Consider the following 15,410-nt stretch of genomic DNA (forward strand, 5'->3'; position numbering starts at 1 on the left):
TGAGTTCGTTCCTACGTTGGGACTACAAAAACAACCTTCAGATCAAACTTTTAACCAACCTACAGTCCCTAGTTCCAACAAGGATGGCAAAGAGAACATTGCTCAGGATTCAAAAAACGCCGTAGGGAAATCTAATTCTAAATCAGTCGACAGCAGCAATAAGCCTACGGCTTATTCGGATGCTCCCACTGTCACTGAAGAAGCTGAGCTGTGGAAAGAAGTGAAACGACGCTCTCGATCGGCGCAATCGCTACAGAATGTACAACAGCCACAGAAACAAGATCAGGAGTTATCCGGCAAAAACACCGCAAAAAAAGGATCTCCCGCACCACAGGAATCAGCCAGAACAGGAGCAGTCGGAACATCGACTGTAGCACGACCATCCCATCCTGACGAAGAACGGGAAGAATTAGATTTCCAATTTGACGAAGAAATAGATATCCCACGTGGGGGTGGTCGTGCGAATCATTTTACGGACAATTGGTCTGAAGATGATGACGAATCAGATTACGAACTCTCGGACCATGAGATTAATAAACTTCTCATTGTGACTCAGGTATAACATTGATAACTTATCTTTTTTGTTTCGTTTTACAAACCAATAGCGATTAAAAATTTTACAGGTAAGCAACCGTGCGCCGAAGCATGAAGGCTATGATCGAACGGGAGATTTTTCGACTCGTACCAAGATCACCCAGGATTTGGAGCAAATTATCAATGATGGTTTACATAACTACGAAGAAGATTTAATAACGATTAACTATCGGCGGGGAGGAAATTACAAGACTGTCAATTTGATTTCGCAAGAAGAATTCGATAAGATAATTCCAAAGCCGCCGAAACCAACTCAAGAAGCTCCGCCTCCCCCACCACCTCCAACATTTGTAGATACGGCTGCTGAAGATGATCTTCTTAATGCTAGCACATTAAGTGCAGCACATCGTCGTAAGGCGCGTTTCTTTGCAGTTAACAAAGATGAATTTGTTGATCCCATCACACCTCGCAAACGCAAAACACGCCATCTAACTAATCCTCCTGTTGAAAGTCACGTTGGTTGGGTGATGGATGCAGTCGAACATAGGCCGCGTACTACCAGCGTAGGAAGCTCGACCGGAACATCGCCCACGGCCTCTAGCTATGGTTCGCTGCCTCAAAGCTTGCCAACGTTCCAACACCCATCCCATTCGCTTCTGAAAGAAAATGGTTTTACGCAACAAGTCTACCACAAATATCACAGCCGCTGCTTGAAAGAACGCAAACGCATGGGATCAGGTCACTCACAGGAAATGAATACTTTGTTCCGGTTTTGGTCGTTCTTTCTACGGGAAAATTTCAACAAGACAATGTATAATGAGTTCCGACAGTTGGCTCTCGAGGATGGCGCCGAAGGTTTTCGCTATGGATTGGAATGTCTTTTCAGATTCTATTCCTACGGATTGGAAAAGAAATTCCGCCAACAATTGTACGATGACTTCCAGCAGGAAACAATTAGGGATTATGAAAGTGGTAAGATTGTTTATAATATTCACAAAATAATGAAGGATATTTCATAAAACTAGAGAGGGGTTGCTTAGCATTTAAAAATTTTGATTTTTAATTTTTCGTACTAGGTCAACTGTATGGTTTAGAAAAGTTTTGGGCTTTTCTGAAGTACTACAAAAATGCTTCAAAGATGAGTGTCGAACCTAAATTGAAAGAGCATCTTGATAAATTCAAATCGATCGAAGATTTCCGCGTGGTGGAGCCGCAGATAAATGAAATGCTCGAAGGCGTAGGTAATCTAAAATCTTCGCCCTCGAAACGAAGACCTCGCAGCGTATCGGAGAGTGAAGGAGTAACTGCTGTTGCTGGTCCAAGTCACGTTCGACGTTCGAACAATGTTGGAGTCTCTGGTTCTGCAGGAAGTTACAATCAACATCAGTACAGTAGAAAAAGGTAGTTTTGGAGATTACCCTCTTGGTTTTTCAATCAAAAATGTAAATTTTGTTTTACTTAGGTGCGATTCTGCGGGAAATCGGATGGTAGATGTTTCGAATCGTCCAAGCCCATCGCAACGAATTCGGACTGGTTCCTTCGGCGATGGTGCAGCAAAAGTTATGAGTGGAAGACCAAGAAGTGGTTCAGCTGGTAACAAAGTTGTAAGAGTAACACCTAACGAACGGTCTGTGATCAATCGTGGCGGAAATCAATTACCGAATCACAGTAAACAAAAACAGCAATCGACACCTGGTACCAGCAGCAGTACCAGTTCAACAAAACCCACAGATACGTCCAGCACATCTTCATCTGGTACAAATGCTCCTATTGAAAAAACATCTTAGTGTGGGCCATGGAAAAATATTATCTACTGATAAACTTTCAAATATTTTTTGTTTTTCGTGGAGGGTACTTTCGTTGAAGAAGTGTGCCAACGCTGAACACATTGCATTGAGAGGAAAACGTATTTATTCACAGGGTCTAATAAGCTAGCTATCACAGATCCATGGTAAAAAGTGTAGAAACAATAACACAGTTTGTTGTCACTTTTCCTATTCGTGTCGCTAATAAATCACCGTATTTTGCTATGACATTTTTTGAAGCCTGAAATTATCTGTTCTTTTTTTATTTACAATTCGTTCATGCCAACCAATTCAAACTCTTTTCAAAGTATAACAAAAACCGAATGTAATTTTTATTCACAAAGTTTTTGTTTGAATTAATAAACACTTGAATCAAAAAGTACCTACACAAAATTATATCTTGAAAGTTATAGGGAAATAACTTAACTGCCATCTCAAAATAGCACACCACTCAAAATGATTTACTACGTTGGTGGTTAACGAAAGCTTAAATCACATTTTGGATGTAATTTGTTAAAAATATTGCTTTTTTTTCCTCTGCACAGCACATGATCTATAAGTTTTAGTCAAAGCGCAAGGTTTAACAGTATAATCCGGAATTAGTACATTAATCTACCACTTCAATAGAACAATAATATTTAGTTTTTCTATAAGTTCAATATAAATCCAAAACTGGGCTAGACTCGTAAAAATATTTTTTAACTATCACGATGTCAATCTTCAACTTTGAAAGCATTTTCGAAACCTTCGTAGCAATAAAAGATATTTCCCAGTGCGAAACCTACGTTGAAAAGCAACACCAAGACCTCTAAACAAGACTTCCCAAAACAACGGATTCTTATTTGTACCACTATTCGCATTGATAATGCAAGTTTTTTGTTTGCGAATTAGGTTCAACTTCAGATAATGATAAACTGAAAAATAAAAAAAAATACAGCGAACGAATACAAGTAGGTAATACACTTAAGCCTTATGTGAGTTTAATTCTATGATTTATCATATAGAATTAGTGTGACTACTAGAATTCAAATCAACATTTTTTTCTTTTCTTGTAGTTTGTCACTTTTCAAACTTAAGTTAACTATTTTTTAAGAATTGTTTTCCTTGGCACTATAACGTAAATGCGCTATTAAAAAACGAAATACATACAGTACCGTACTGTGGAATCATTTATAAAGGGGGTAATGTTGAAAAAAAATTATTAACTGAAAACAAATGAAAAAAAATATAAAATGTTCAAAAGAAACATAAAAATTATAGTCATATATTGTAATTAACATTGTGAAATCGAGGAACCCATAAACTGTAAATAAATACCTATATATTCGATACACCTACAAAAAAATAAAATAAAATTAAATTAAGGATTAAGACAAATTTGTATTTCATTTAATTCAAATAAATCTGCAATTAAACGTTATAATTTAAGCCTCTAAACAGCGGCTGAGGAAAAAAAAGGACTGACATTAAACAATCAATCGTCTACAGGTTCTAGACGATGTCATAGATTAACAGTCTTGTAATAATACCTATTCGCTAAAGATAAACTGTCTCTCCCGCTTCTAGAAATGCGTATGTGGTGGAGGAAGAACCGAATGAGCCTGTGTGACCATTACAAAAAAAAGAAGTTTGATAGATCAAAACAAGATAATGAGAAAATGATAAAAATAACAATAAAAACCGTGGAATTACAAAATTAAATAAAAATTGAACAATTTGACATTTTAAGTCTTTAAAGAAACGAACAAAAATATGAAAAAAATGACAGAAATGTTATGGGTAAATGATAAAAGTTACAAAAATTACTAATATGACAAAAATGACAGAAATGACTGATAAAAATGACAAAATTGCAAAATTAAAAAAAAAATTCAAAATTGTTGAAAAAGACATAAATGACAAAAATGAAAAAAAAAATATAAAAATGACAAAAATTACAAAGATAACAAAACAAAAAATCAAAAATGCAAATATGACAGAACTGATAAAAAAGATTAACAATGGCAAAAATGATAATAATGACAAAAATGAAAACAATGACAAAAATGCAAAAATGAATAACTGGAATATGCCAATAATGACAAAATTGAAAAAAAAAATACAAGAAAAACAAAATTAATAAAAATTATAAAACTTACAAACATTGCAAAATTGACAAAAAATTACACAAATTGAAAAAATTACACAAATTGAAAAAAATTACAAAAATTAAAAAATTAACAAAAATTACAAAAAAAAAACACAAATAAATACAAATAAAAAACAAAAATTAAAAAAAAAACAAAAATTGCAAAAATTACAAAAATTACAAAAAATAAAAAAGTTTCAAAAATTACAGAAATTACAAAAATGTTAAAAATCTTTATTATAAGTAGCGATAGTCATTTTGGAAAAGTTTCGCCCGACCTAGAATCGAACCTGGGCAGACTGATTCTACTCGTCGACAATTTTTCACAAAGTCATCTGTACAGACACGGTGAGGGGTGGCTAGAAAGCCCCTTGAAGGCAACGCTAGGGCTGAGTAGTGACTAGTAGAGTCGCCTGGTTTTATTTTTGCGAACCATCGTTTACCGCCAGAGGTCAGCTCTGCAGAAAAGTAACTCTTCGCTATAAAGCTTCAAAAAAAGAACGCCAGGGTCGCTAGGGGCCTCGCCTTCTAAAGTCGCCCGATTCAAAATCGCCTGAGGTTAAATCGCCTGCAACGCGACTATTGCTTTCGATATTTCCAAACAGAATGGAATGGTGAAGTGGTGTAATGATGTAATGTGGTATAAATCGGTACAAAATGGGTGAGATGGGTAGTTAAATCGCCTGAAACGCGCCTTTTGAATTGCAAACGGACTATTTACGCACAGAATGTGGTGTATTTATCGATCTTAGTTTGTTATACAATATGAATGAATTAGAATGACTAGAATGGTTATGTTTCGAGTCAGAATGGTAGTTAAAGTTGTCAATTAGTTACCAAAGTGTAATTAAACAACTTTTGTGATGTTAAATGAATGTATTTCGGTTCAGAATAGGGTTTTATTATCTGTTTAAAATATGAGGGTCCCCGGACAGGTGTAAAAAAAGTGGTCTATTTTGAAGATTATTTAAAATTTTATTGGTTGTACTTTTTTCCGTATGTTTTATTTAAAATAAAAATAAATTAAGTAGTTGAACTACTTAAGTTCATTATACTTATTAGTGTTAGCGAAAGTTATCTGAGTGTTATAAAAGATTCGCCGCTCGACCGAGAATCGAACCCGGTCACGAGGTCAGTTGAACAGACGAAATGAGGGGTGGCTAGAGAGCCACTTGAAGGCAACGCTAGGGCTGAGTAGTGACTGGTAGAGTCGCCTGGTTTTATTTTTGCGAACCATCGTTTACCGCCAGTGGTCAGCACTGCAGAGATGTAAGGCTTCGCTATAAAGCTTCAAAAAAAGGACGCTAGGGTCGCTAGGGGCCTCGCCTTCTAAAGTCGCCCGATTCAAAATCGCCTGAAACGCGACTATTGCTTTCGATATTTCCAAACAGAATGGAATGGTGAAGTGGTGTAATGATGTAATGTGGTATAAATCGGTACAAAATGGGTGAGATGAGTAGTTAAATCTCCTGAAACGCGCCATTTGAATTGGAAACGGACTATTTACGCACAGAATGTGGTGTATTTATCGAACTTAGTTTGTAATCTATATATATATGGCTGTGTGGCAGCGGCCTAAAGAATACTGCCACTGGGATACTGGTCCATGTCGTACGAGGCGACTTATCCAGTACTTCCCAGATACGATTATCTCATATTTCTGTCTATTGGAAATCAATGAGGCTGTATCTGGGCGGGGGAGAAAATAGGTCAAGGTCAATTATTGCATGCAGAGTTCAGAAGTTTTTCAAGTTCAAAACATTGGAAGAAAATGTTTTGAATCTGAATCAGTTTTAAATTCTTGCAAGTATTTTTTTTAAACTTTGTACGTATTTTCTCTCGAGAAGGGTATGTCAATAGTGCATATGTAGTACATGCATTTGCACAAGCTGTATTCTTCCATATTTTCTCGTTTTACCAATTTGGAATATGATTTTTCATTTACACAATCTCTTTGCTCTCCTAGTAACTCCGTTCAATAAAATCACTTTACAAGTGTTCAAATGTGAATCGCAAACGCATTGCATACGGTCTCATTGCTTCTGGCTATCTGGTAATATTAACCGTTTTGAAATCATAGAAGAATATGATCTAAATTACATCAGTTATATCTGTTACGTCAAGCGCAAAATTAGTGAATTTTCCTTATAATGGACAAGTATTCAGTCCCTTCTATTTTTGGATTGGTAACAGAATTTTGTGGAGGTAAATGTCCGTTCATATAAAGATATTTAATTGTAAAAATTGCGTCATGGTTATTCAATCATTGAAGCCGTACAAATATCGTTTCCGTGGAAAAAAAATAAAAAAAAAATATTGTTTTTTTTAGGTTGCCAAAAGGCTTTAAAATTCCCTATTAAATCAAGTTTTTGATCAAAACTTGTATCGCATGTCGACAGTCATATCTGTTTCACCTAATATATGTCACTTCTCTTGTATTGACACATGTTCCCTTAGCTTTAGAATGGTTATAGTGTTAAGAAAAGTCAAAGCTCCTTTAATATCGTACTCTGATATTTCGTATCATACGTCAATCCTGGTTCTGGAATCCACTGCTACAGCTTCGTGCAGTGTTAATATCGCTTGTTTCAAATTTGGCATCACATAAGCTCATTGTAGTCGTCTAACAAGAGTGCTAACTGGTCAGTTAAATAAAAATATATAAAATCAAGACTTTGTGTTCTGAATCTTCTGTATGGTTAAGCTATGATTCAGAGGTACTATTGTACCTATATTTATCTTCCACTTAGTGTGTACATGTCCCTCTTTTGCCCGACTTCATTTTTTAATGTATGTCAGAATTTAACAAAGGAAGTTAAAAAAAGTCCTTATTTCCAATATTATGATTGAAAAAAGCTTCATTGCTATGTGGATAGGCTAAATGCCAACTTTGTCATCATAAAATCGCTTATTTGCCCTTATTGTAGCATCCTGGCTAGAACATTTTCTGATCATTGTAAACTCAAATCTCCTGAATTTTGTAGTTGTGAATCAATAATGTATGATTCTTTTAGCTCATATATGCCTGTTTTTCGTTTGCTAGAAAGCTTTTATGTACTCTCGCCTATCCTGTTATAAGTGTATCTAATTCTAAGAATTTAAACTCAAATAACAATCTGTCATTTTTCACCCAATGTGGTTATAAGCTTAAATGCTTCAAAATCCCTACGTGGATCAGCTTTATGCCCTAAATATTTATTTATTTTCTAATCCTTTTATGGTTTTCAGGTTTCTCAGGTATATGATGAAATCTGTAGAAAAAAGGCTAGGCACAATTTTCCCGTTTGTTTGGATAACGTGCCGCTATCAAGCCTACTCCTTTTCTGATACCTGATAAATCTCCTGAAACGCGCCATTTGAATTGGAAACGGACTATTTACGCACAGAATGTGGTGTATTTATCGAACTTAGTTTGTAATCTATATATATATAAAGCAATTTCTGTATATTTTGTTATTGAGGACAAACAATTGATTTCACTCATCCAAAATGAAATCAGGGGTCGGCCACAGGGGTCGTCCATATAAACTATTCACTGTTAATGCGATATTGTCGTTATTATACATCTGATTCAGATGAAAATTGGTACACAAGAGTTTTGAGGGACGAGCAATCGATTTCAGATATTAAATTTAGTGAAAAGGACCGGCAAAGGGGGTCGTCCATATTAACCTTTCAATGTTTTTGCAATATCGTCGTTATTATACATCGGATTGAGATGAAAATTTGCACATGCTAGTTTTCAGGGACGGGCAATCGATTTCAGATGCCAAATGTTTTGCCGGGGGTCGGCGAAAGGGGTCGTCGATATTAACAAATTTTTCACTGTTTTAAGAAATATTGACGGTATTATGCAATCGATTACTTTGCAAATTAGCACACGGGAGTTTTGAGGGAGGGCAATCGATTTCAGGTATCAAAGATTGTATAAGAGGCCATCGTAAGCGGTTCAACTTTTTGGCAATAATTGCGTTGTTATGCAACGATTGAGTCGAAATTTATACACGACGGGTTTTTTTTTTGGCACGGTAAATAGATTCCTGATTTCAAATTTAGTAGCAGACGACAGAAAAAGTCGTCTGCTACGTGCAATAGTGTAATTATTATTTAACAATGAATTCGGAAGTGCATCTGGAAAATGCTTGGCAATTGACTTTCATACAAACTGTTCATGACATATTCTAAATCTAAAGTGAAACGGAGTTCGTATGGGATCAGCTAGTCTATATAAAAAGCAATTTGTTAGCGAGGCAGGAATCAAAGGTCGATCAAACTGGTTTTGACAATATATTACTTCAAAATCTAAAATATATAAAAATGATTTATAATTGTTACGAATTGAAGAACGGGGTTTGGAAAGAAATAGATCAATGAGGGTGGTTTTCCAACTTTTCAATAAGAATAGGACTATCATTGAAAGGGTATTCTTTATTCAGTGTAGAAAATATTTTACTTTGTTTGAAAAACATCAACTAATCTTATCACATTTTTATAACTGCTTGCTAAACGAAGTTCGTACGGGATCTGCTAGTACAATATAAAATAATTAGAATGATTAGAATGGTTATGTTTCGAGTCAGAATGTTAGTTAAAGTTGTCAATTAGTTACCAAAGTGTAATTAAACAACTTTTGTGATGTTAAATGAATGTATTTAAGTTCAGAATAGGGTTCAATTATCTGTTAAAAATATTACACAAATTTAAAAAATTACAACAATTACAAAAATTACAAAAATTACAAAAATTACAAAAATTACAAAAATTACAAAAATTACAAAAATTACAAAAATTACAAAAATTACAAAAATTACAAAAATTACAAAAATTACAAAAATTACAAAAATTACAAAAATTACAAAAATTACAAAAATTACAAAAATTACAAAAATTACAAAAATTACAAAAATTACAAAAATTACAAAAATTACAAAAATTACAAAAATTACAAAAATTACAAAAATTACAAAAATTACAAAAATTACAAAAATTACAAAAATTACAAAAATTACAAAAATTACAAAAATTACAAAAATTACAAAAATTACAAAAATTACAAAAATTACAAAAATTACAAAAATTACAAAAATTACAAAAATTACAAAAATTACAAAAATTACAAAAATTACAAAAATTACAAAAATTACAAAAATTACAAAAATTACAAAAATTACAAAAATTACAAAAATTACAAAAATTACAAAAATTACAAAAATTACAAAAATTACAAAAATTACAAAAATTACAAAAATTACAAAAATTACAAAAATTACAAAAACTACAAAAAATAACAAAAATTACAAAAACTAAAAAAATTACAAAAATTACAAAAATTACAAAAATTATAAAAATTACAAAAATTACAAAAATTACAAAAATTACAAAAATTTCAAAAATTACAAAAATTACAAAAATTACAAAAATTACAAAAATTACAAAATTTACAAAAATTACAAAAATTACAAAAATTCCAAAAATTACAACAATTACAAAAATTACAAAAATTACAAAAATTACAAAAATTACAAAAATTACAAAAATTACAAAAATTACAAAAATTACAAAAATTACAAAAATTACAAAAATTACAAAAATTACAAAAATTACAAAAATTACAAAAATTACAAAAATTACAAAAATTACAAAAATTACAAAAATTACAAAAATTACAAAAATTACAAAAATTACAAAAATTACAAAAATTACAAAAATTACAAAAATTACAAAAATTACAAAAATTACAAAAATTACAAAAATTACAAAAATTACAAAAATTACAAAAATTACAAAAATTACAAAAATTACAAAAATTACAAAAATTACAAAAATTACAAAAATTACAAAAATTACAAAAATTACAAAAATTACAAAAATTACAATAATTACAAAAATTACAAAAATTACAAAAATTACAAAAATTACAAAAATTACAAAAATTACAAAAATTACAAAAATTACAAAAATTACAAAAATTACAAAAATTACAAAAATTACAAAAATTACAAAAATTACAAAAATTACAAAAATTACAAAAATTACAAAAATTACAAAAATTACAAAAATTACAAAAATTACAAAAATTACAAAAATTACAAAAATTACAAAAATTACAAAAATTACAAAAATTACAAAATTTACAAAAATTACAAAAATTACAAAAATTACAAAAATTACAAAAATTACAAAAATTACAAAAATTACAAAAATTACAAAAATTACAAAAATTACAAAAATTACAAAAATTACAAAAATTACAAAAATTACAAAAATTACAAAAATTACAAAAATTACAAAAATTACAAAAATTACAAAAATTACAAAAATTACAAAAATTACAAAAATTACAAAAATTACAAAAATTACAAAAATTACAAAAATTACAAAAATTACAAAAATTACAAAAATTACAAAAATTACAAAAATTACAAAAATTACAAAAATTACAAAAATTACAAAAATTACAAAAATTACAAAAATTACAAAAATTGCAAAAATTACAAAAATTACAAAAGTTACAAAAATTACAAAAATTACAAAAATTACAAAAATTACAAAAATTACAAAAATTACAAAAATTACAAAAATTACAAAAATTACAAAAATTTCAAAAATTACAAAATTTACAAAAATTACAAAAATTACAAAAATTACAAAAATTACAAAAATTACAAAAATTACAAAAATTACAAAAATTACAAAAATTACAAAAATTACAAAAATTACAAAAATTACAAAAATGACAAAAATTACAAAAACTACAAAAATTACAAAAATAGCAAAAATTACAAAAATTACAAAAATTACAAATATTACTAAAACTATAAAAATATAAAAATTACAAAAATTACAAAAGCTACAAAAATTGCAAAAATTACAAAAATTACAAAAATTACAAAAATTACAAAGATTACAAAAATTACAAAAATTTCAAAAATTACAAAAATTACAAAAATTACAAAAATTACAAAAATTACAAAAATTACAGAAATTACAAAAATTACAAAAATTACAAAAATGACAAAAACTTTAAAAATGACAAAAATGGCAAATATGACAAAAATTACATTAATTACAAAAAATTACAAAAAATATACAAATGACAAATTACAAAAATTACAAAATTGAAAATGGCTTTAAATGACAAAAATGACAAAAATTACACAAATGACAATTGACAAAAGGCAGAAATGACTGAACTTAAGAATGACAAAAATGTTAGAAATGACAAAACTGTTGGGAAGATTTAAAATTTGTTTGGATGACAAAAAGGTTTTGAGACTTCAAGTAATTTTATCATTTGAATAAAGTTTGTGAAATTCTGTCAAATGTAGATTACAAAAATGAATAAAAAATGTCAAAAATGCCAAAAATGTCGAAAATGATAGAATTGGCAAAAATAACAGAAAACTTAATTTCGAGATTATTAACCTTAATTATTCCAGCGAGACCACCTGCTGTTGGTTTGAAATTTCCTAAAAGTGTTTGACTTATTTCTCTACTTAATCCTTCTGTCTCATCCTCCCCGTTTATCTCTCGGAGTTTCGCTGCTCAAAGTCTTCATCAGATTGTTGAAGTTTTTGAACTAGGTACCTTTAAATGTTGACCGGCGAAATGCAATCCTGAAATATTTTGTGATCTAAGGAAGGAAAGGATCGGATCGGATATGCGTTGTTGGCCGCAGGAAGGGTGAAGATGAATGCTGCACGGTTGAATGGGCGTGTTTATTGTTATGCTAAAGTTGGTTCTGGGTCCTGTGTGAAGTGGGCGGTTTGGCTTGGCCACCGCAAAACTGGAAACCAGCATTGGAACAAGGGAAAGAAGATGAGCGTTTCATTTCCCACTACCGTGGCCAGGCTTTAGTGGCAGAAAAGCGCCCAAGGAAGAGGACGTTCTTCGAGAGTCGAGAGTCGAGGGCCATGGACTAGAATGGAATGTCAGACGGCAGAGCAAGCAAACGAAACAAAGTACAATTAAGATGAATTTAATGTTGTTTAGGTTAGGTCGCTTTTGGCTATTTTGGCTTCCATATAATGCAAAAGTAATGGTTCTCCACTTTTTCCACCCTCTGTTAACAGTTGAAACAGTTGAGTTGAATGAAGGCAAAAACCACCACTACCAAGCGCATTAGAGGAGGAGCAGCAGGAGGAGGGTGGTGGTCGGGATCAGGGAAAAGCGAAAGAAGAAAAAAAAAACACAACAAGACACGGCTGTTCCGGCGTGCTCTTCTTTGATATTATTTTTTCAATTATTTCTGTGTAGATGCCGCCGGGTTTCTGGGCTTGTTGCTAAAAACAGGGACTGACTCCCGTTTCTGAGCATTCATTTTTGCCGTTTGGCTGCCGAGAGGGCCCCGAGACTGTTCTGATGTTGTGCTATGTTGTGGTCCAATCGGTTCAGTTCACTCTTTTGTGTCGAGGACGAGGCCAGGGAAGGCAATCTTTGTACGAACTGCCTGCTGGACTTTTGTCCTTTATTTGGTCTCTCGCCTGGCCACAGCCATAGAATAGGTATAGTCCAAAATAATTGTGAAACAGCTTGATGACACTTTAGAAGGACCGAGGCTCCGATTTTCCCAGGGAATTAATGTGTGTAGGTACTCGTCTGTGTCCGTTTGTGTGTGGCCATATGAATGCTTGCCAAGGGTCACGGGATGAAAATTTCCGCCAGTTTTTCGCTACTTTCCACGTCGACAACGAGAAACGGTTCTGGCCTGGTCTGGCACATGGAATATATTATTGTTATGACTATTTCAAAGAGGCACGCCCTCTTGTCGTCAACAGGACAAACTCGCTTTCCCGAGGGCAAATAATCCTCTAACTAACTGTTTGGCCGCTTTTGTGCTAGAAAATTATAGAACCTTCAGTGGAGCATCTTTATTTTCCCTGATGAGTTGAGTGAGAATGTCTCGAATATATACTTTCATATACCCTGAAGCGACCCTCAGTTGTTTTGGGGATAGAACGTAGCTGTAAGGTTGAATTGCAATATTAGCATTCAATTACAATATTTTCTTGTAACAGCGTCGAAGAAGATTCCGGCACGTTTAATGAGATGGTCGTTGTTTTTCTGCCAAAAAAGGCGATCTTAAAATTTGCATTTCAAATCAAGGTAAAATAATTTGTGGCAAATTGAGAATTTTTATTCATCTACATTGTATGAATTTTTTAAACAACTTTTAAATTGATATAAAAAAAAATTACAAGTTTTTTTCCTTTTGTTGTTCGGTACAATGTAAGAATCACAGTATTAATATCGGAGCAAAATAAGGCATAAACCACCAATGAGTCTAAACGTATTGCAGTCTTCAACAAAGTTGCTTAATAATTCAAAATCTTGAATATTAAAAAATCGGAAATTATCTCCGGTAAAACCAGGAATAACTAGAAAATAATTTTAAAATAAAAAACTAATCTCTGAAAAAAAAAACAACTCTCTAAAAATCTAAAATGTGATAGCTTAGCTTAATTGACTACTCACATCCACCTGATGTCATTGAATCCGAAATGCATCACAAGGTTTCATAATCAAAATAAATCTAATTATTCATGATTGTGTCCAAGATTGAGATTACACACATTGCGAATTCCATGATCGCAAGCGTGGCTCAGAAGAAAAGTTCCCCATCGCCAATGGATGCTACTCCGTGATTGACCGAGGCCAGGTCAAATGAATGGAGCCTAGGATTGGCAGACCATTCACAATGTTCAAACCTGATGATCTCTCTTTAAACATCAACAACGGCGCCGGCCACGTCCTAGTAGTCAAATGATGGATTTAAAAAGAGAGAAAGGGATGAACAAATAATGTTGTGCTTTAAGACCGAAATTACCTCTGCATCCTAGCAGACAATTTGGTTGGTGCATTGGGGGAAAAGGATTCGATCGGGATACACTTTTGGTTAGTGTAATTATGTTAAAATCAGAACTAAATTGTAATATAAAACTCTCCTGTTTTTTCCCTATGAAACTTAAAAGATGCAAAATTTTTGTACGATGGTTCTATCATGAAAAGTGTTAACGTAGTTACCCAAATTCTTAAAGAAACATTGATACATTGATATTTTCTTTCATTTACCCTTTACATTGATTTTATTCAAAAATCGGGTCCTATAAATATATTTTATCACATTAAACTATACTTTTTCAACATTTCTTTTTGTCTGACGAATTTTTAATGAGTTTCTGTGTTTCAACATATTTTTATACTGTACAATTTTACTATTTATGATCATGCAAAGTTTGAAATTCAAGAAAAATTCATGTACACGTCATTTTCACCATCTTTTATTTCTTCTAACTTTCTAATACGTCTATAACATTTCATAATCTTAAGTTGTTCTCAGTAAAAACGTCACTGCTTTTCACCGATAAGGCCGATAAATTAAGTAACCATTTTTTTAAATTTCTTTATTTGAAACGGCTCACACCTTACGGTTTTAAGGAGCTGGTATTTTAATTTAAGAGAAAACCGAAGATAGAAAGGAAAAATTTAAAATAAAAATAATTATAGACGGAGATCAATATAGCTTCGAAGAAAAGACAAATTTCGAACATGTAAAGATGATAAGGAGATTTCTTTCTTGCTGGAAAATAAAAAATAAAAAATAAACTGTGCCTCATAAAAATTTATTTGAGAAAATTCGTACTTTCGTGGAAAAGAGTATCACTTTAACAATTTTTGAATGGATTTTTTCAATACTACTTGATTATTCATAGTTAAATTATCTTACATTGATAATTTTTCGTTTTTCATTTAATAGAAATTTTTGAATTTTTTTCCTAAAATCTTTAGAATTTAAAGCTAGATTTTTAATTTGTTCGTAATAAAATTGAAAAATATCTTTATTCAAGTGTCTTCTTTTAATATGCCAAAACAAATCTGGCGAATTTAGCGTATTTAATCGAACAAAGAGTTTGATATTTTTTTCAAGAAAGCGCCCACGCTCA

The 15,410-nt window shown here is 31.6% G+C and overlaps 1 protein-coding gene across 1 annotated transcript in view; it reads left to right on the forward strand.

Annotated features, from left to right (window-relative positions):
• Positions 1 to 2,586, forward strand: part of LOC129753481 (la-related protein 1-like) — a 4,413-nt gene extending 1,827 nt beyond the window's left edge. Inside the window, exons 2-5 of the mRNA XM_055749298.1 lie at positions 5 to 556; positions 624 to 1,506; positions 1,611 to 1,935; positions 1,997 to 2,586. Coding sequence (XP_055605273.1) covers positions 5 to 556; positions 624 to 1,506; positions 1,611 to 1,935; positions 1,997 to 2,321 — 2,085 coding nt within the window. The 3' untranslated portion in view covers positions 2,322 to 2,586. The remainder of the gene's footprint in view (positions 1 to 4; positions 557 to 623; positions 1,507 to 1,610; positions 1,936 to 1,996) is intronic.
• Positions 2,587 to 15,410: the final 12,824 nt, after the last annotated feature.

The sequence above is a fragment of the Uranotaenia lowii genome, chromosome 3 (genome assembly GCF_029784155.1).
Source record: "Uranotaenia lowii strain MFRU-FL chromosome 3, ASM2978415v1, whole genome shotgun sequence".
NCBI lineage: Eukaryota > Metazoa > Arthropoda > Insecta > Diptera > Culicidae > Uranotaenia > Uranotaenia lowii.